This window comes from Rattus norvegicus, chromosome 1 (assembly GCF_021556685.1).
Source record: "Rattus norvegicus strain SHRSP/BbbUtx chromosome 1, alternate assembly SHRSP_T2T, whole genome shotgun sequence".
Classification (NCBI taxonomy): Eukaryota; Metazoa; Chordata; class Mammalia; order Rodentia; family Muridae; genus Rattus; species Rattus norvegicus.
This window is the reverse complement of record NC_141534.1, coordinates 218,371,443-218,392,731: the sequence shown is the minus strand read 5'-3', so window position 1 is coordinate 218,392,731 and position 21,289 is coordinate 218,371,443. Positions and strand designations below refer to the sequence as shown.

General features: G+C 48.2%; 2 protein-coding genes across 9 annotated transcripts in view; one reads left to right on the top strand and one right to left on the bottom strand.

Moving 5' to 3' along the window:
* Positions 1-798: 798 nt before the first annotated feature.
* Positions 799-20,838, bottom strand: Slc22a8 (solute carrier family 22 member 8). Of its 7 annotated transcripts, none has more exons than XM_087594140.1 (12): positions 20,636-20,838; positions 18,932-19,011; positions 17,913-18,269; positions 6,654-6,757; positions 6,002-6,156; positions 5,345-5,513; positions 3,526-3,649; positions 3,224-3,339; positions 2,153-2,367; positions 1,729-1,837; positions 1,390-1,593; positions 802-1,303 (listed from the first exon to the last, which is right to left on the bottom strand). In XM_087594140.1, exons 3-12 carry the CDS (start codon positions 18,243-18,245, stop codon positions 1,222-1,224), a joined length of 1,611 nt encoding a protein of 536 aa, XP_087450266.1. In that variant the 5' UTR covers positions 18,246-18,269; positions 18,932-19,011; positions 20,636-20,838; the 3' UTR covers positions 802-1,221.
* The window catches only part of Slc22a25 (solute carrier family 22, member 25), a 159,826-nt gene continuing 157,170 nt past the window's right edge, over positions 18,634-21,289 (top strand). Inside the window, exon 1 of one of the 2 annotated variants that reach the window (XM_087610902.1) lies at positions 18,634-18,779. The gene's annotated coding sequence lies outside the window, so the exon portion shown is untranslated. The remainder of the gene's footprint in view (positions 18,780-21,289) is intronic. The other variant, XM_087610930.1, reaches the window with a different exon arrangement.

Here is a 21,289-nt window from a genome sequence, read left to right as displayed (position 1 = left end):
TCTGGGTGATGCCACCCCTGGGCTGGTGGTCTTAGCTGGTGTAAGGAAGCAGGCTGAGAAAGCAAAGAGGAGCCATCAATAAGCAATCTGTGGCCTCTGCTTCAGTTCCTGCCTTGAGTTCCTGCCCTGATTTCCCACAGTGAGTATGACCTGAACATTGCAAGATGAAATGAACCCTTTTCTCCTTTAGTGGCTTTTGGTCATGGTGTTTTACTATAGCAATAGGAACCCTAATCTGTAGGGTTCTGGAAGTATTTGATTAGCAGACCTTGGGAATATAAACCTTTGGAGAAGGATGAAGTGCTACCTGTCATGATGCTCTGCCTTGGCTCTGAGGCAACACTGCCTGGTGAGCATGGACCAAAACCTTGAACTGAGAGCCCAGATAAACCTTCCTTTTAAGTTGTTTACCTCAGGTATTTCGTCATGGTGATAGAAAGCAAACACAGCTCTGTTCTCAGGAAATGGATTGGTGCCTGGTGAAAATACTAGAGGGAACCAGCTTTGGGGAGACAATACGAAGGTTCTCACCAGACACTGAATGCCCAATACCTTGATCCAAGTTGGACTGTCCAGCCTCCAGAACTATGAGCAACACAGTTCTGTTGTTTAGACAATCCAGCTTGTGGTAGTTCGTTATACCTGCACAAGCAGACTAGGACACATGGATGTGCTCATAGCAGGCCAGCTTGCGTGTAGCTGGGTTCCCATATCTCTGTGTTCATATGGTACAAATGGACATGTGTGTGCTCACGTGTCCACATCATGGCCAGCCCTCTTCCCCATGAAGCGTGGCCTGAGTTCTTCATTGTGGTTTATTGAAATTTCCCACCAAGGAGAGAGTTTGGGCAAGGTAAGAAGAAACCATTAGAACTGCTAGGGGATCTCAAGGAAAATGGAGGTGGGACAATGGAGGAAATGGCCAATATGGCAAGGGTTGACAGAAGAATGGCAGGGCTGGGCTGCAGGGAGGATGAGTGCAGGAGTATGGGAAGCCTATGGCTAGAGCTGTGAGCAGGCCGGGTCTGGGTTGTGGGCTTTGGTGGAGGTGGTGAGGGTAGAACACCTTTACTGAACTCTCAGAAGTTTTTGTTCCAAGAGCATGGGCCCACCTAGGGCTTTCCCCAACCCCCAAGGTGCCCAAGGAACTCCAGAAGGGTACTGCTTGGGATCAGTCTCTTGTGGCCAGGAAAGAGGATTCTGTTGTTCTCAGCTAGGGTCCTATCCACCAGTCTTCAGCGGGATTATTTGGGATGCCTTTTCTGCTTCCGACTCCTGCTTTGTTTTCTTGACTTGCTTGTGCCTAGGGACATAGAGTTTAGGAAAAGCCCGGAGCTCTAGCTTGTTTGCTCAAAGGGAAGACACGGGTTCCAGAGGCAGAGAGCTCACCAGTTTTGTATGTCCTCGATAGTCTCCGGTAAGGGCCGATTGAGGGTCTCAAGCAGAAAGAAGGCAGCACTGCCTCCCAGTAGGGCCGTGGTCCCAAAGATGACATTAGGGATGAAGGGCTGCAGTTCACCCGTGATTTTCACCAGTGGGGCTATCATACTTCCTACTCGAGCCCACACGTTACTGATACCCATACCTGTTTGCCTGGGAGGGTGCAGAAAAAGATTGGCAGCTTGTGTAGAAGACTTTTAAAGGACAATCCTGGGACCCCTGCATAGAGGGCAGGAGGAGGATGCTACAGTCCCGTCTGTTAGCTTCTGACCCAGGTGCATCACTTACCTGAGGACTGTAGGGTAGAGCTCACTCGTGTAGAGGAAGAGGCAGCTGAAGGAGCCAGATAGGCATCCCTTTCCAAACACAGCCAGTGCTGTTCTCAAGAGCTGCATTTCTGCATGGGAAGGGGTTAGGGGATTGGTCTTGGTGTTCACAAGCACCTGAATGTTCTCACTCCTTAGCAAACTTTGGTTCTGTACGTTGGGTTTCCTGAAGCTCGTGTGAAAAGTGGAAGGTAAAAAACCCTAATATTTTTAGGTAAAGACTCCTAATGTTTTGTTATGTAGGCCAATTGAATTGTTTCTTAGGAGAATAACTGGAGCCCTACAAAAAATAGGAATCTGTTCTAGGCCAACACAGTAAATTGGAGGAGGGCTCACTTTCCAGCTGGTGGCAGCTTCTTCCAGAGGGTCCTAGGGTAACCTCTCACCTGAAGGCACAAAGATGAGGGCCAAAATGGCCCCTCCTGCTAGGAGCAGGAGGAAGCTCTGAGTGATGCGCCGGCCCAGATAACTTAAGGAGAGGATTGTGATGAACTTGGCTGGGATGTCAACCCCACCAAAGATAATCTGGAGTATGTAGATGTTGACTCCAAATTCTTCTACCCCCATAGCCAAACTGTAGTAGGCAAAACCAGTAGAAAACCTGAGAGACAGAGAGGCATTGGTCAGTACCTCCAGCCAAGCTGAGGTCTCTTCCCACAGCCATCTATGGATTACCAGGATGAAAATAGTTTTGATTATTGTGGCATCTATGACTGATTCATATATACTGCTTGAGTACAATTGTGAGATTGTGTCTGAGCTCAGTGAAAAGTGCTGGAATCGATTGGTCATGTCTGGCATGGTAAAGGTCTAGGGTGTTCATGGCAAAGTCGCCCAAGATTGGGCCCATAGGATAACAGGACTGGAGATATTTTCAGAAAGCTAGAGGAGGCAGGAAATGACCTATTTTTGTTCAGTAGAAATAGATTATCTGGAGAGGCAAAGGTGAAAGTCAAGCTATAAACAGTGAGTAGGCGACTCCTTTCTCTCAAAGCGCAGGACAAATTTAACTGGGAAAGACTAGGATGGAGAATGGTTTCACAACCAGGTCACAAAAAGACTTTGGGGAAGATGTAGAATCAGCCAGAAGAGGAAGCGTGGGAGACACACAATTGCTTCTTGCAAGTCAGCAGCCTGCGGGGTCATCTCTACTCTGGGGGCTTCCCGAAGGTGAGCTAGGCTAGAGGGTTTTAGTGACAGAGAGGCTGACTGGGGGGAAAGTGCTATCGCCAGATGGCACTGGAAGATCCAGAGCACATGTCCTGTATGGTGTAGTGCTACCTCAGAGAGGCAGGCCCTCTCAGCTGAATGTGGGACGTCTGGGATGGAAGCTGGCCTTAGCTCCCAGGAGGCATTCTCTTGATTTCTTTTGCAGGTACCCTAAGCTCTGCCCTGATGGATACCTCCTTGTTCATCAGCCCTGTGCAGGGCATGAGTAGGAAGAGGTGGCAGGTTACCAGGCCAGAGAGAGACAGAAGGTCACACGACGAAGGATGGACACCCGGAACAAGTCAGATAAGCCATATTTGACCTTGGCTGAGGTGATGTCCTTCTGCAAGTTGAACTTCAGCTCCTTTGGACATAGGAGAAGGATGGATGCTATTAGTGGGCCTCGCTTGTGGAAGGGAAGGAGGTTCGGGTCTAGTTATTCTAGAAGATTCATTAGGGGAACAGATGGGATATAGCTCTAAGCCAAGGAAAGAGAGGCAAGAGAGGCAGATATGTAGTCCTGCCCCAGCTACAACCCCTTCTCACCTACCTCTATGGTGAGCTTTTTCCCTTCCTCCTTCTTGCCGTTGAAGGTAGCCACCCGTTGGAGTGTCTTCAGGGCCTTTGAGTATTTTCCAGATAGAACCAGCCAGCGTATGGACTCTGGTACCCACCTGGGGGCCAGAGTCAAAACATAGTGGTTCCCATTCCAGAGTCCCTTTTGAGACATCTGCATCTGGAGCCATGGGGTAGGAGGCCCTGAGAGCCTGAGGTGACTAAAGCACTTTCTGTGGAGCTCCACATTGGCCCATCTTTGTCTCTAGGTTACTTCTTGTTAGGACAAATTCCAGCACTCTTCCCCTTATTTCTAAAAAGCCTTTCTCTCCCTTCAACCTAGGTTTCTTGGTGTTGAGTGTCTTCCTTAGCAAAAAGCCTCAGGGGCTAGGTTAAGGCCAGTGCAGCTTAGGGAGGAGTGGCAAACCTGAGGCTGGGCAGCTAGGCCATTCTTCACCTCTACTTCCCTAGCTTTCTTTGGTCTGGATTCTTTCAGGGCCTTGGGAGGATGGACATTGGTCACCTGGCCTCAGACCCCTGCCCTCAGCTTTCTGAGTCTGTTTCTCATGGATTTACAGCTTCCCTTTCTGCCTTGACAGTCTTGTGAGCTTGCTCTCACTCATGTTTCATGGCTGAGTCCAGGATTCTAGCCTTATCTCCTTGAGAATGACGCTCAGACACAAGGGCTCCCAGATAACAAGCCTTCCTGTAGGCCAACCCTATAAAACTTAGGGTAATCGGCAAAATCATCTTCGTCTTATGGAGAAATCTTGATGCTCAGCGTGCGTGCGACCTGCCCCAAGTCACAGGACAAAGAGCATTGAGCTCTCACCTGTATTCTGCTGACGGTCTATTCTGTCTCCTGACTCTGTCTGCTCCCACCCCAGCTTGTGTACCTGTTTCTGCCCCCACTCCAGTCCCATCTCCCATCACTTTCAGACTGCCATTTGTCTCTGACAATTCTATGTTCATGTCCTAGTTCAAGTTCCATCTCAGGTCTGTATTTTTCCATGTCACCTTCGCTGAGCCTCAGTTTTCTCATCTTTGAATAGGGACATTAATGCTCCCATCAAATAGAGGCGCCAGAAGATCAGAGAGAAGGTTAATTACTGTCCGGATTGGGGTCTTATGCATAGTTTATAAATAGTTACTCTAAAACTTCACAGCTTTTCCTTGGAATGTTGGTGGCTTCTGGAGCTTCAGTAGTGAGTTACGCTGGCTAATTTCCTGGGTTTCTGTATGGCTTTGGGTTGAACTGGTTGATAATGAGTTCTCTGCCTCCTCTGGTTCTCCCACCAAACCACCTTGATTTTCACAGGTTTCCAAGTTGAGACTCTACTTTGGGTATTCTTTTGTACTTTAAATCTGAAAATCTCCCAGACCTGAGGAAACTTAAAAGTATCTCTTACATTCATCCCTCAGAATCCTCTGGCCTGCACAGCCTCCCACTTCTGTTCTTAGCTTCACCATCGGGTCCGTATGTTTGGACCATTTCTTTTCTTCTTCACAAGTAGAACTTAGGCCATCCCCACGGACACCTATGCTTTTCCATGTGAAGCTGAGGCTTCTGTGCTCATGCTGGGCCAGCCCCTCCCATCCATCCCAACCCATGCCCTTCTTTAGCTGCAGGCAGCCCCCAGTGTTCCCCACGCCTGCTCTCTCGTGCTTCAGCCCACGTAACCCTGCAACCCCAGAGGGCCTTTCCTGACTCTGGCACAAGGGAGCTGGGAACAGATGGGTTGGATAGCCAGGTTAGACATGGAATTTGTCCCCAGTGGAATTGGGGACAGAGGACACATCAGAGGGCCACATACCAGGACAACAAGGAGAAGATGAAGAAGGGAGCAGACGAGGTTAACTGTAGCCAGCGCCACTGAGGAATGGCATAGGCCAGGCCGGACAGAATGAACTGACCAATGGTGTAGCAGTACCCAATAGATGTTGATGAGATGGCCCGCATCGAGGTGGGTACCCATTCCACATCTGTGGGAGGAGCCCAAGGACCAGATTAGGGTCTTGCCAGGCGCCAGGCACCTCTCTGTGAAGTCGTATCAGCTTCTTCCTCCCAGTAGCTACCTGACCTCATCTGCTCCCAAGGGTTCAGTTATCACCATTGTGTAGATATTGCCCCTGAAACCCAAGGACATAGGACTCAAACCCGGGCCTTTCTCCTCCCCAGTTCATTTTTAATGTCTTTCTATTGGCAAGTGACTTCCCTTGCTTCGTGCCTCAGCTTCATCATGTCACTTACTTCTGTGTACGTCCTGCAGTGGATCAGATGCCTACATAAGGTACCCAGACCCAAGGCAAGTCCTACAGCTTCATAGCTGCTGACATTATGTTTGTGATGTTAAATTCAGAAGGATCCTGAGAAACCAGAGGTAGGGTCTCCGGGTTGACTCAAACCTACTCTCTCAGCTTTTGCCTGGTGCTCCCCAAACCCTTCCTCCTCAGACTTCCACGTGGCTCACTCAAGATAACGGTGCTCAGAGAAATGCCCGAGATGCTGCAGCCACACAGGAATCGGAAGATCATATAGACAGGGAGGCTGGGACTGAAGGCAGCACCAGAGCCGCTGGCTGCCAGCATGAGATAACTCCAGGTCAGGATAGGCTTGCGGCCAAACCTGCAGCTCAGAAGAGAGGAAGGGCCAGGTTAGTCCTGTGCATCTGCCAAATTGAGTGACTTTGCAGGCTTTGGGGCAAAGGGCTGAAGGCAACCCCCAATCCTTCCTCAAGGGCCAGGTGGAGCAAATAACTCCTTCACCAGAGCCTTGCTGGTAATTGCTATTATCCAACACGTCTGCAGAAGGAGCATTGGGTTAATGAGTTATTTCTTCCATTTCAGCTTAGCTGACTGAGCAGAGGTCAAAAGACCACATATCTTTAACCCACCCATCTGCCCTAGGTTTACGCTATGTAGCCACAAGACTGTGTTTAAAAACCTGGGTAGAGAGGCCGGATGATTCAAGTGAGGACTTTGGGTCAAAGAGAAGGCTATGGCCTGGCAAGGGAATGGTGTCTGCACACCCTTCCCATCTCCCCAAGCTTTTGCTTCTTTGGGGAAACATGGGTAGAGCAGAGTTAAGAGGGGGTGTACGTGGAATGTGCTTCCAACCCTTACCTGTCTGACAGTTCTCCAATCACAGGTCCTCCAACCAGTATGCCTGCCATGAAGATCGACTGGGCCATCTCCTTCAGTTTGTTGGAGCTGCACACCAAGTCCCACTGCACAAAAGCAAGTCAGGGCCAGCTCAGTTCAGTTGAGTCCAGTTCCCCCAGCCATGCTCACACACACACACACACACACACACACACACACACACACACACACACACACACACCCTTGGCTCCCCTGAGCATGGTCTTTGACCGTTAAGCACCAGTTCTTTCTGCCTGTGGGGATTCCTTGGGTCCTTGACCCATGGTTGTGTGATGACAACATCAAGTGTATGTGATCAAGTGTTGTGTGGTTTACAAAGGCTGCTTAACTGCTCTATTGACCTGCCCTTAGACTCTTCCACGGAAGGTCCATCTGATCTGCCCTTAGACTCTTCCACAGAAGGTCCATCTGATCTGCCCTTAGGCTCTTCCATGGAAGGTCCATCTGTGTTCTGCAGCACGGTTTGCATCTTCCTTCCCCCCATATATCCAAGGCCAGTCCTTCCACCTATATCCTTGACATCAATTCTCCTCCTCTTAAGGTCTAATCTTCCGGTCTCTCCCTCCTTTCTCTCCCCTTTCTCTCTCTCTCCTCCTTGCTTTTCCATCAGTTTTCTGCATTAATTTTCCTGTCTCCACTCCCTCAAATTCTCTTGCCGCCCATCCTCCACACAGTTCTCAGTTCTGCCCTGACCAATGAACTGAAGCTGTTACAGCTTCGTTGTCACACACGGCCACAGACCTTCTGCATCCTGAGCTGACCTGACCCTTGGCAGCTTCCCTCCATCTCGCTCCTTTTTCTTCTTGCTTTTTGCATCCCCATCCCTGGCTCCTTTTTCCTTGGCTAGACTGTATGGCCTCTCCAGGACTCCCTCTAGATCCTTCTCTCCATCGACTTTCCCCAGACAATGTCACCTATTTCTAAGGCTTAGATGACACTTTATACTAAAGAGCCCAAATCGATTTCTGCAGCACATCTCTTTTGGCCTTTACACTATCAGTCTGCAGCCTTCTTGAAAACACTCCCTGGATCACATCCCATGAACATCTCAGACTTAACAGGACTTGTCCTTTTACTCTTCGTAAGCTTCCATACGCACTCAATAGTAGGCCTGTCTTTTTTTTTTTTTTTCTTTTTTTCAGAGCTGGGGACCGAACCCAGGGCCTTGTGCTTGCTAGGCAAGCGCTCTGCCACTGAGCTAAATCCCCAACCCCGCCCTGTCTTTTAAAAATATTTGTTTTTGCAATTTGCATGACTTTCAATCCACGAAGTCACAATTATGTTACTTGTGTGGAGAACACTGCCATGTTTTTTATGTATGTGCAGTGATTAAATGGTGCTAAGGAAACCTAACTATTCCTTTTCCTAATTCATATTTTTTGTGCTGATAACATTTAAAGTTTCCTCTTTTAGTTTTTATATTCAATCCATTGTAACACCATTGTGCAACAGAACTCAAAGCTTATTCTGCTCATTCAGTTACAATGTGTAGGGCTGGAGAGATGGCTCAGCAGTTAAGAGCACTGGCTACTCTTCCAGAGGTCCTGAGTTCAATTCCCAGCAACCACATGGTGGCTCACAACCATCTGTAATGGGATCCGATGCCCTCTTCTGGTGTGTCTGTAGGTAATGATAGTGAACTCACATGCATAAAATAAGTAAACCTTAAAAAAAAAGAAGAAAAGAAAAAGAAAATGCCCCAATGTGTATCCACTGATGAGTAACTTCTCTGTGCCTACTCCACACCAATGTCCTCAGTCCCCAGCCTGTGACAAATATGATTCTATACTCTATTTGGAGAATTTTCCTTTTTAGATTCCACATAGAAGAGCATGCCTGGTGTAGCTCTTTTAACTCCTCCCCCTCTCCTCCCATCCTGTACAGGACATGGTATCCTTGTGTTCACAGATATGCACTAGAGAATCCAGGAATGTTAAACACGCAGGGCTATCTCTTCAAAGGAAGACATATAGAACCTGTTTTCCACCCAGGAGGCTGAGAATGTATGTAGTTGATAGCCTAGTGACCTGTGCTGTCTGCAGGGCCAGGCCATGCCTGATTCCCCCAGACACTCTGTCTTGTTTCACTCCTTTTCCTCAGACTAGTGGCTATCAACATGTGGGTCGTGACCTCTTTGGGGGCCAAAGGACATTCTTTTACAGAGGTCACAAAGCAGATATCCTTCATATCAAATATTTGCATTACAATTCAGAACGGTAGCAAAATTACAGTGATAAAATCGCAACGAAATAATTTTATGGTTGGGGGACACCACAACAGGAGGAACTGTATTAAAGGAAGGCTGGGAACCTCAGTACTAAACCCTTGTCTTCAACATTGTTTCTCAATCTATAGAACCCATTTTAAATTAAAAAGATTATTTATTTTATGTATGTTGAGTATACTGTCGCTCTCTTCGGACACACCAGAAGAATGCATTGTATCCCAATTCAGATGGTTGTGAGCCACCATGTGGTTGCTGGGAATTGAACTCAGGACCTGTGGAAGAGCAGTCGGTGCTTTTAACCTCTGAGCCATCTCTCCAGCCCCTGTAAGAACCCATTTTTATGGAAGAGATCCCATGTATTTTGCAAAGAGTTTAGATGTACTCATTGTTTAATCTTTATTGTGCCTGCATAAGGTTGAGTTAATTGTCACCAGAAAAAGTTTCCAAAATTGTATGTACTTAAATATGCTTAGGATAAACTGTCTGGGGTCTGATCTAGAAATTTGAACCAACACCCACTACTGATTTGTGTTGAAGTGCATTTCTTTCTTGCCTCACACAGATCAAAACTCTGCTGGCCCTGTGTTTGTATATATTTCAGACAGGGTCTCTTTACATAGCCCTAGCTGTCCTGGAACTCAAAGACAAATTCGGCCTAGAACACACAAAGACCCACCTGCATTTGCCCACTGAATGCTGGGATTAAAGGTGGTGCCACCACACCCAGTGTGTTTGTTTTTGAATCTGGATTTGTCTGTTTTTTTAAGATTTATTTATCTTATATGTATGAGTGTTTTGTCTGCATATGTGTGTATGCACCACATGTGTGACCTCCAGAGGTCAGAAGTGGATGTCAGATCCTCTGGAACCCGAGCTAAGGATGGATGGTTGTGAACTGCCAGGGGGATTCTGGAAATAGAAACCAGGTCCTCCTGCAGGGGCGTGCTCTCAACTGCTGAACCCCTCTATTTCATCAGATTGCCTTAATATAGTCCTCATCATCTCGCCCTTGAATGAATAGTGACCACTGATGTTTACTCAGGCTCACTGTCCTAAAAGTGAGCTTTTCTATACTTTAATTTCTCCAACCCTCACAGCATCTACATTACATTCATTTCACAGGGGAGAAAACAGTCTCAGAAAAGACTACTGTGACAGGCTCATGACCAGTCTCTCCCATTCTTTTTCCAATGACATGAATGGCTTTTAGGTTTTTACTGTGCTAAGAATATTTTTTGGTTCCCTCTGGTCCACTAGGTAAAGACACTCACTCCCCTGCTGAGAGATTTCTAAGGCCTGCTATGCTTTGGCCTGGTCAACCTGTCTGCTCTAATCTCCTGCTAATCCCAGCACACATTCTTCACTCCAGACATCCTGAATTGCTTGCGTAATGAAGTGAAGAATGTTCTCGACAAATGCCTTCCAAGAGTGTTCTGGAAGTAAAATGTGGGGAGAGATCACAGAGCCCCAGGAGAGTTTTATTTTTTTCTACCTTTTTCTTCTGGAAGTGAGGCAGGAGGAGGTTGGATGAGAACTTCAGGTCTTCAGGCTAGCTTCAAGTGAGCCAACAAGTCCAGTAACATTTTTTAACAGGGAAGGGAGTCTACATGGTATGTCATGAAGGCAGAGGAGGAAACAGTATAGCAGGAAGTGACAGAATACAGGAGGGAAGAGAAGCATGGCGGGGTGTCTAGAGAGGCTTCTGGTACTTTATGGCATTCTGTCTTAAGCTTTTCAGGAAAATTTAAAGAAAAGACTTACTGGTTAAATATTAAAAATAAAGCATACTTCAATTACACTGCAAATTGCTTTCAGAGATTTCACGGGTGACAAAGCTCATCAGAAGTGGAAAATGTGGCTGTCACTGCCCTGTAGGGCAACACAAACTGTGGGGGGCAGTGAGACAATGCTAGGCAGGGTAGACTCTTGTAGGAAGAGGACGACAGACAGGACAGGATGGAGGCGGGGCTTGGAGTGATGGACACACAAGCCAAGCAATGCTGAGGCTTGCCAGCAACCGCCTGAAACTAGAAGAGTTAGGGAGGACCCCTTGCAGGGCCTTTGTAGAGCACACACCGATCCTGTGGGCTTTGGGGTTCTAATCTCCAAATCTGTGAGATAATAAAATCTGTTGTTTTAAGCTACCGGGTCTGGAGAATTTTGCTGGAAATGAATAAACTGCATCTTTGCTATGTGTGAAACATCTATAGGCTTGATAGGCAGTGATGAGAGAGGGATTTGGGATAGATGAGGGAGGCAGGCGTGGAGCGATAGGGTGGATTTTTAAAGGCACCCAAGTTTCTGAGAGAGGAAGCGTTTAGAGAGCATCCTGGATGCGTTCTGTAGGACTTCATGAGCAAAGCCCCTGAGAGGGTCCTGGTGTAGCCTGTAGCAGAAGGCTCGAATATTCAAGACACCGGGAATGTTTTCTGTGTTGCCTTTGGCTGGGGCTCCAAAGGCTGGGGCAGCCCTTGGATCTTGTCATGTTTTACTCTGAGTCTATAAAAACGATTCCTTTGCTGTTTTTCATGTGTTAGGACCCCCTTACTCAGGAATGTTGTCTGTTTGATAATCTTTTCCAAGTGTCAGGGGCTTCTCCAGGTGGTCAATTCATGTGTGAGGTGAATGTCTGAGAAGCCTGACTCCCAGGGTTCCTTGTCTCCCTAGATGTTTTTACTGCCACCATCAGGAACCAGTGCTATGGAGCATCTTAGCTGTTCATCTGTCTGTCTTCCTCTCCTACCTGCTGTAGCCTCTTGGAGACAGAAGGCATCTCACTTTGCTTTTTATCCCTGGCAACAGTCAGAATAGTTGGTTATAATATATATTAGCGTTTGTTTAATGAATAATCAATGAATAAATAAACAGGACTTGTCTATTATACATACTTTTACTGATGAGACCCAGAGAGGGAAAGGTAACATGCTAATTGGAGGAAAACAGATATTAGCTTCTTAGTGCTTTTCTTCTGCCCTGGGCATGGCCTAGGTTTGTAATTTCCATCAGCTCCTGGTGGTTCTCCATAACCTACTCACTTGCTCCTCATAGCCTAGTCCTATATTGGATTTCTTTCCTCAGTCTTAGAGCATAACTAAGCCCCAAGGAGCTGGCTCCAGAAGAAAAGGACAGAAACCTCAGCCTTGTCTTTCTGCACGACCTAGTCCAGCAGGAAGATGGGAGGGAGGAAAGAGAAGGGCTACTCTGCCCAGGAGGCAGCTTTGCAAGCCAAGGCAGAACAGCATCACAAAGCTGGTGCTGCTAAGATCTCATTTTCACAGAGAACCTGTGACCCCCATGAAAGATAGCTTGCTCAAGTGTAGCTTGGTTCATTTCAAGGCAGTGACTCCAGCTCAGGTCTGCAAGATCTACTGATGTCCTCAACCAGGACCACAACTCCCAGAAGCCCCACTGTGTACTGTGTTCTAAGCCCTGGGCTGCCAGAAAGAAGGCTTAAACATGGGAGTTGTTGTTCTGTGAGACAGCATAGCCAACCGTGGCATTGTGTTCAGGTCAGAGCCTGCTGGGCTGCCTGGTCAAGGTCCAAAGATACAGGTTTGGGAGTTAGGGCAGCAAGAAGAGTGGCCAAAGAAGTCCCTTGGAGGTAAGGAGACTGGATGATAGTCACCACAAGTCATTCAGGAGGCAGCCTATAATTCAACAAAGAATGGGCTTCTTGCTGCATGTAGAGAAAGCTGATTCAACCAAGACTTCAAACAATGTGCCTATCCATCTGAGTTAGGGAATCAAACAGTTTACCTTTACCTTTGGAGCCAGGTCAGACCTTAGGGAATATTGTTGCGTGGACCTGTGCATTCTTACGTCCTTGATGGAACTATTGGGGGCCATGAGGACCAAAGAGGACAAGCCAAGTAGCCAAGTATCTTTGGATACAAATTGTGTTGGTTAGGAGTTATGCATTTTGGGATAGATTTGTGTGTGTGTGTGTGTGTGTGTGCATGTGTGCTCCAGTGCACACTTATATGGGTGTACATATTTGTGTGTGTGTGTGTTTATGTGTGCATGTGTGCTCCAGTGCACACTTATATGGGTGTACATGTTTGTGTGCAGACACATGTGAAAATCAGAGGTATTTTTTTTTTTTGGTTCTTTTTTTTTCGGAGCTGGGGATCGAACCCAGGGCCTTGCGCTTCCTAGGCAAGCGCTCTACCACTGAGCTAAATCCCCAACTCCCAGAGGTATTTTTTCTGATTGCTCTCCATCAATTTTTTTGAGACAGGGCTTTTTACTGGACATAGAGCTTCCTGGTCAGATAAGTTGGTTGACTACTTAGTCTTAGGGAATCCTCCAGTCTCATCCTGTGCTGGGACTTCAGGCTAGAACTGCTGCACCCAGCTTTTCAATGTCAGTGCTTGGATGGCACTCAGGTCCTCACCCTTATGTGGCAAGCACTTCACTGACTGAAGCCATGTCTCCAGCCCTGGGACGGATATTTAAGTTCTATGTGGTCAGAGTCCTCAGCTGTTTTTTTTTTTTTTTTTTTTTTTTTTTTTTTTTTTTTAAACATTTATTTTTTATTTTTTTTTTTTGGTTCTTTTTTTCGGAGCTGGGGACCGAACCCAGGGCCTTGCGCTTCCTAGGTAAGCGCTCTACCACTGAGCTAAATCCCCAGCCCCCTCAGCTGTTTTTGTAGGTATCTGATGCCTGCTTCTTGGATCTGTGAATGATTTAAGGAAGAAAGGATGCCTCGCCCTAAATCTGGAAGACTCTGTGCACTCAACTCATGGTAATTACTATTATTGATTGTTACTGTTGTTGTTTCTGTCATATGCCCAATGGCACGTGACATATGATGCAATAGACAGTTCTGGTAAGGATAATACCTGACTTGCTCACAGTGAAAAGTGTGGGAAGTGAAGCAGTAGCTCCAGGCCTGCGCACAGTAGGTGTCCACTGAGTGAGCTTTGAAGATGATCAGGAGCTTTTTACATAGAGGCTATCACTGGGGTCAGGCTGGCCAGAAATGTAGCCAGAGTGAAATCCCAAGTCCTTAGTAGGGAGCTAGGTCAGAGGCTGAGAAAAACGTAAGAGAAGAGAGTATCTGCAGCAGGGTGGCAAGCAGCCAGTGGGAATGTGAAACAGGACTGGGGCTGAACACAAGAGACAGATGGATACATGTCCTGAATCTGGGTGAGGAGGATAGGGGTGGTCAGAGGTGGTTGAACAGGGGTCCTGCAAGGGTTCTCCTTGGGGTAGAGATCATGGGCTTCTTGTGGCACTGGGAGGAGGACAGGAAGGTACAAGACCCAGAGAGGAAGGCCAGGGGCTTTAGAAGGGGGCACTCTGCTCACTTGAGGTTGGGCTCAGGCCCAGTGACTATCAGCTGAGCTTCAGTGTATGTGAGTTGCGCTCCAGGGAACCCAGGGCTCAGCATCCAGGCTCTCATGCTTTCCAGACATACAAGAAAGGTCTTTGTTTCCTCTTGATGTCCTAGTTAGAGTTCCTGAACAGTCCTGATCGCCCTTCTCACATGGGAGGCAGAACTCCACCCTACCCCATCCTAAGCACTCAGAACCTGTATTTGCCATGGTTGAATGAGCAGAAGATCAGGGTGCTCTGTGTTTGCTCTTCTAGTTCTGTTTGGTCATTAACGTTCCAGTGGATGGGGAGGGCAGAGATCCTTCTTATAGGCTTGCCATGGCAAGGTCCTCAGGGAATTATAGCTTAATACAGAGCTAAATGAGGTCTGACATGGAGAAGGGTGCAGCCCCCTGAGGATTTGCTGACCCCTTGCATTGTGCAGACTCATATCATCTCAAGGAATGGAATGGTGACTGGAAATTTGGCTGGCACAGAGGTGAATTGAAGCTTGACTTGCTATGAGGGCCCCTAACCTCTGCTCTTGGCACAGCTTCCAGAAGCTCACCTGAGGAGTGACCTGGAAAGGAAGCTGCTTCCCAGTGGTCAGCAGTGTCTCTGTAGATGCAGGTGGAGCTTATCTTGTGGTTAGCATTGCTTAATCACTTACTGAATACCTAGTCCTGTGATGGCAGATAGAGGTGGGAGAGTACTGTCCCTGTCCTGGAGGAGTTACTATAGGGTGAGGTTGGACATCTGTGGATAAGTCAAGATCACCCAGTTCCCTCAGTGGGGTGCAGGGTGGATGGATTACAGGTCGGGTCCTGTGTAGCCTTCAGGAGCATGGCCTCTGGAGTCCTACTTTAGAGACTTGAATTCTCTACTTAAGCCTGTGTGAATGTTGTACCTTGGCTAGTGATCTACCTTTCAGTTTCCTCATCTATGTAAACATGATACAAGGCGGAAGTCAGAGGGCTGTGAGGATCTAAGTGAACTCATGGGTGCACCTATTCCCTTCTGGTACCTAGGAGCTCACACACCGTGCTCCTGATGAGAACGTCTCACGATTCCTTGTAAGTCTGCCCTTTTTTTTCTTCAGTTCTTCCTTCTCCACCTTCTTCCCACCTCCAGGACAGGATTTTCCTGTATATCCCAGGGTGGCCTAGAAGTATTTAGCCTAGGCTGGCCTCAATCTCCTACCGGAGGCACTGTGCCCGCCTTTTTCTTTAGGCTGTTTGTTCTATGTTCTATGTTTCTGGAAGTAATGGGTGGTGCTTCTTATTCCTTTGCACTATCTTCCCAGATGCACAGCAAGTCATGCATACATTGGGAAACTTATGGGCATGTCTCTGATTTCCTATCTGCTCTTTACCTCCCACATCTGTTTAGCCACCAGGGCCCATAAATTCCAATTCCCTGTTCTCTGCTGTCTAAACCCACCATTCCATCTACCTGCACCTACATCTTGGAGTCCTGTGCAGTTCACTACCAGCTTATGCTGCCGCTAGACTAAAACTGTCTCTACAGGCCACTCTGTGTCCCGCAGAGTGAGGCTCTTCATAAGGTCACCTGAGCGAGCCTGTCACACTCTTAAAGACTCCTCTTCCCTTGTTAGAGAGGCCACACTTTTGCCTTAGCGACCACACTAGGCCCTCTTGCTGCTCTCTCCTGTCCCGTGTCCAGTAGCCTCCATGTCTCTATTCTTCAGTCTTTATGTGTCCGTGACTTTGCATTTAGCATTCTGAGCTTCATATCCAGGGCACACTGCCCACTCGGACTCACTCCCTACTTTCCCCCTTCTCTTTTATGTTCAGAGCAAGCATGGCTGACTCCAACAAGCCCTCTAGGACCTCCTACCCCTGTGCTGGTTAGAAACCTCTTTGCTGGGTTTGCAGAAACTTAAGATTACGGAACATTTATTTATTCCTTCCACAAAAGTTTATCCCCCTGCTTTGCGAGGTTTTATTCCAGGTGCTGGGGACACAGGAGTGAGTCCTGTCTCAGGAAGCTTGCAGACCCTTACAGGGTAGTACCTGTGGCCCCTCTGATGGTAAGCATCTGGGAAACTAATGGCTTCTTTGCCTTTGAGGCCTCAACATTCTACACTGTAACACTAATGTGCCTAATGTTTTGGATACTCGTATTCTGAACACTATGATTGGCACAGAGGAGAAAGACAACTGAAGAATAATGGATGTATCAGGGAAGAGAGGTAGACTAGAGGACATGAATGTAACAAATGCTGTACTCAGGAGCCCAGCTCTGATGCCCAGCTCTCATGCCCAGCCCCAGCCCCACTTACTCATGGTGTGACCTAACCTCTCTGGGTTTCAGTCTTTCCATCTGAAAGATGGGGTTTGAATACTCATTACTTTATAGCTATCAAAAAGTTCAAAACTGGTAGTATTTGCAAGGCATTTAGAACAGGGTCTGCTGTATAATAAATGCTTTATAGAGAATAAATATTTGTTAACTGCACAGATAATTATGTAGATGGTGTAGATGGTCTGGGATACAAATCCTACCTCTACCCACAGAAGAAACTCAGGGCTGGCCTCTATTTCCTCATCTGTGAAATGGAGATAAAGGGACCAAACTCCCTGGGGTTCCAGGAAGCTGAGGCCCATAGGGTGATAACCCGGGACTGTATTTGCAAGGCAAAGGTCTTCTAATAAAGCAATGTTTGGATCCTGCACTTGTGGGGATCACAGGGTGTCCATTTATGAAGCCTCTCTGGGATCTTTTGGTTAAAGCTCCCCTTGAACTTTGTACTGAGGGATATTTTGCTTTAAAATCCAGCTGTGAAACTGTATTACACTGAACAGTCACCTCTCTTCCCTGGCTCTGGGAGCCTAACCGTCAACAGCAAAAAAGACAGCGTTATACATTCACACACCAGAGAGCCCTGCGGAGAGACTCAGATATGCCTGACAGTCAGTTGACGTTCAGCAAACACCAGTTCTGGGTTCCCAATCTTCCTCCCATCACAGTCTCCTAACTGGCCTGTCAGTTCATTGGAGGATTTGATTTAACTCTACTTCCTGGAAATGATAGGTGAGAGTCTCAGCCACTGCATGAGGGTGACTGAGAAGTGAGACCCTAAAGACACTTATGTGGGTGACTGACACCCTCTGGATCTACCCAGGAACCTTTCAACCCTTGCAATGTGAAATCCCTCTACTACCCAGCCGCCCCAACCCCCAGTCCTGCAAAGCTTTGCACAGGATGGAATGTTCCTCTTCTAGTCTGGTTAACCCCTTGCCTGCTGTTCCACTCTTAGCTCCAGGGATGCTTCTTTAGAGAGCTTTCATCCCAAGCTCCTCCTTTCTTGTCCCTATAACTGGTCCAAGGATGGAAAGTCACAGTCCAAGGTCACTGCATAGCATCAGGTAACAAGTCATTCAATAACACCCTTGTAGGAGGAGGGGCTGTACAGTTTTGAATCCCCGGAGCTCAATACCATGCTGTAGATTGTTGAAAGAATGCTTGGCCTCTGAGCATGAAGCCATCAAACCGCTCAGTTCTTGTGTGTTAGCGCTGGGACCCTACCTCTTTGCCCAGTTCCCTGTCCTTTAATCCAAGGAAACCTAGGCCCCTGTGCCTTTTCTATCCACAAGTGGCGCACAGTGTATGGTAGTACCTAAGGTGAGGGGAGGGAGAGAGGGTGCCAGACCTACCTCTATCACAATGGTGTCTCTGGTGCTGTTGTAGATCCAGCCATCCAAGCACGGCTCGGTGGCCCTCTGGGTGTCATTGGGAAGACTGGCATTTGGCAGATGTACGAAGCGGAGACACTTCTCAGGCTTCCCATTTGGGTCCAAGGGGAGTACCCAGGGCCCTATAGAGGCGTTGGGGGGCGGGCGACAGTGGTGGACAGGGGTGGTGGCTGTGAAGATCTGTAGCAAGTTGTGGTTGGCTATTCCGAGGACTGGGAGGGCCAGCAAGGTCACATGCAGGTACTGGAAGGGGCCCATGCTTCCGACACGGTCCAGAATCTCGGAGAAGGTCATGGCACCAGGCAAGATGAACCAAAACTGTAGGCAAGGCATCAGGCCAAGAAGAGGTGTGTGTATATGTGGGTGTATGTTATATGTAGGCTTGTGGAGCATCATAGAACCACATGCATGAAGATGTACCTAGTTGCATATGTGAGAACACATGTGTGGAGACGTGTTTCGTGCATGTGTGAAGATGGGAGGGTTCTGGTGTGTGGATGAATAAAGCTGTACCCAGCTGCATGGAGGGATATGGGATACCAGTGTGGGTGCAGTGGTATGTGTACATTTAAATTGCACCGCGAGGGGATGGGGCAAAAAAAAAAATTGCACCGCAAAAGCCACGTGAATGCAGGCATGTGTCCCCTGTGCTTGTAGGTCATAGGTATGTGGGCACAGGGCCACATAGTAGGAATCAAAGGTCCGGATTGGGATGTTGGTTGCACAGGCTGGATATGGGGGAGGGTGAGGATAATACACATCCCTGATTGCTTCGTGTGGGCTAAGAAGGATCTCCTCAAGCTCAAAGCCTCCTTGCTGTTCCCTGGGGTAAGTCCCCTGTGCTGGAGTATCAGTAGAGTCCAAGCAGGTCCCTGAAGGCATTAGGGATTTGACCAATTACAGTGTTACAGTGAGGAAGCAGGGCCCGGCTTTGGGGTGTTCTTGGGTGCTAGACTTGGGGGCCTTCAATCCCGTCTCACCTGGTGGTTGGAGCTGGATCCAGTTGGACTGGAGGTGGATGCGGCGGTGGCCCGTGCTCTGTCCTAGGGTCCGGCGGCTGCTGTGGTAGGACAGCTCAGCTCTAACAAGCTGTTTGTGTCTCCCCTGGGGTGCCTTATATAAGGCATAAGCTGTTTCCTGGGCTAATGTTTGACTTTCTTTGGAAGATTAACATCCGGCAGGGAGAATGCTGTGCACCCACCAAGCCCAGCTCTCCCGAAAGGGCTGCCTCAGCCAAGGCTGTTGAGAGGGTGGAGAGGGGGCTGGGGAGTGGAGTGTGGCTGAGCCTAGAGAGCTGCTGGCTGGACAAAGGGCTTAGTAGCCCAGGGCATGTTTCCTAAGAGAGAATCTGGGAAGGGATTCGAGTCTGAGGGTCCAGAGAGCCTCCGAGCTGATTCAGAGGACCTGGAGCTGAGAGCAACCGATGAGAGCGGTGCTTCTGGGCATGGGAGGCACCGTTCCTGCCATGCACCCACCATCTTTTCCTGCCCAGCTCCCGAGTAGGTTCGTGGAGAATGTTAGGGCACACTCAGACAGAAAGTCCCAAGCACTGATCCTTATGGTTGTAGAGGAAAACCCAGGGCCATCTCTGCCTGAGTCTCCATTCTTCCATCTACCTGTGGACTTACTGCCCCCCAGCTGCTCTTTGGCTTCTCTCTACAGTCCCGATGGCTTTGTTTATTTCTATGAGTATAGTTTAATTACCCAACAATGTGCACTTCTTGTGTAAAACAGAAACCTTAACAAGCCAACACAAACTGAATCAATACATTCAGTCTCACCCAGAGCCTACCTAGGCAGAGAGTTTTGTGTATGTGGTTGTCTGTTCTCCTACGCACATGTCTAAGACAGGGTCTAGCAGCCAACTCGAAACTTGGTGGACACTTTCGGCAGGTCCTACTGTTAGCATTGTCAGTTAGGGAGCTGTGCACTAACTAGCTTAGGGTCCTCAGCAGGAAGTAGGTCAGGGGTGTGGCTTCAAGTCCATTTCTGCCCTTAATCATCTAAACACACTCTCTCTCTCTCTCTCTCTCTCTCTCCCTCCTTCCCTCCCTCCCTCCCTCTCTTCCTCTTCTTCTCTCTCCTCTCTCCACCTTCCTCCCCTCTTTGGGTGTTTGAGTCCGGATCTCACTACATAGTTCAGACTGACCTTTAAGACTCACAGCAATCCTCCTGCCTTAGCCTCCTCTCAAGTACTAGGATTACCAGCATTCACTCATGCTTCTGGTTTGAATCAGAGTTTTCTATGAAGTCTGCTTCTTTCTTTTTTTCTTTTTTTCGGAGATGGGGACCGAACCCAGGGCCTTGCGGTTGCTAGGCAAGCGCTCTACCACTGAGCCAAATCCCCAACCCCTGCTTCTTTCTTAACAAAGTTGCTTAACCTGTACTGCCTTTTAAGCCATGACTGGCTTGCTTTTAGCCGACTGTCACTATTTCCAGGGACCCCTGGGAGATGCCCTATTCCACCTGCTCTGGGAGGTGGGGTCAGAGAAGAGACCACTTGGGGTTCTCTGCTTTGTCTGGTTGAGGTCTCCCATTGTCTTCCTGGGCCCCTTTCTTAAAGATGGCATCTAGCCTCCAAGTTAGGGCTGGGATCCTCCTATTGCAGTGTCTACCAGCTCTTCCCTCTACCTCAAGGCGAGGTCAGCTGATGTACCCTGTCCCAGCCCCTCCTCTTGGCTTACCACCTGGACTCAGCAATTATTGATGTTCTCCGAGTGGCCTGAGGCAGGGTGAGATCTGGAGTCATCAAAGGAAGATTAAATTATACTCCAAGGCCGCCAAAGGGTTGTTTTAGGAAGGTTTTGACTGGGAGGCTCGCAGCAAGCTGGGCTGCTGCAGCTAACCCCCCGTCTGGGTGTTCACCCTCACAGAGATGTTCTTTTCTAGTTCCTAGTTGGCCTGGGCTGTCCGTCTGTTCCTGTCCCAGTGGGATGTTGTTTGAAGGCGCCTGGTGATTTCCCTGAGGCTGTGGGGTTGAGCCAGAGTACACAGAGCCCAACAGCTCAGCGAGGGGCCGCTGTATCCGGGCAGCGCCCCCGGCCCCCAGCGGATGTGCATGGGTTCCTGATCCCTGAATCAAAGCTACTGAGGGTTGCTGCATGATGGACTTGTATGACCTTCCGTGAAAAACACCTTTTCCTGGGCCTCTTCTCTTCATTAGTTAAAGTGGCCTTGAAAAAAAAAAAGCAAAGCATCCGAAACCTCTTAGTTAATAGTATATTGAGTACATACGTATATAATAGAGTTGGTGCTCCAGCTAAAGTGGGAGAGAGAAATGGTAGCCAAAATGAGCATCCCCATCACCTTCTTACTCACTCTTGTCCTTGCTGTCTTCT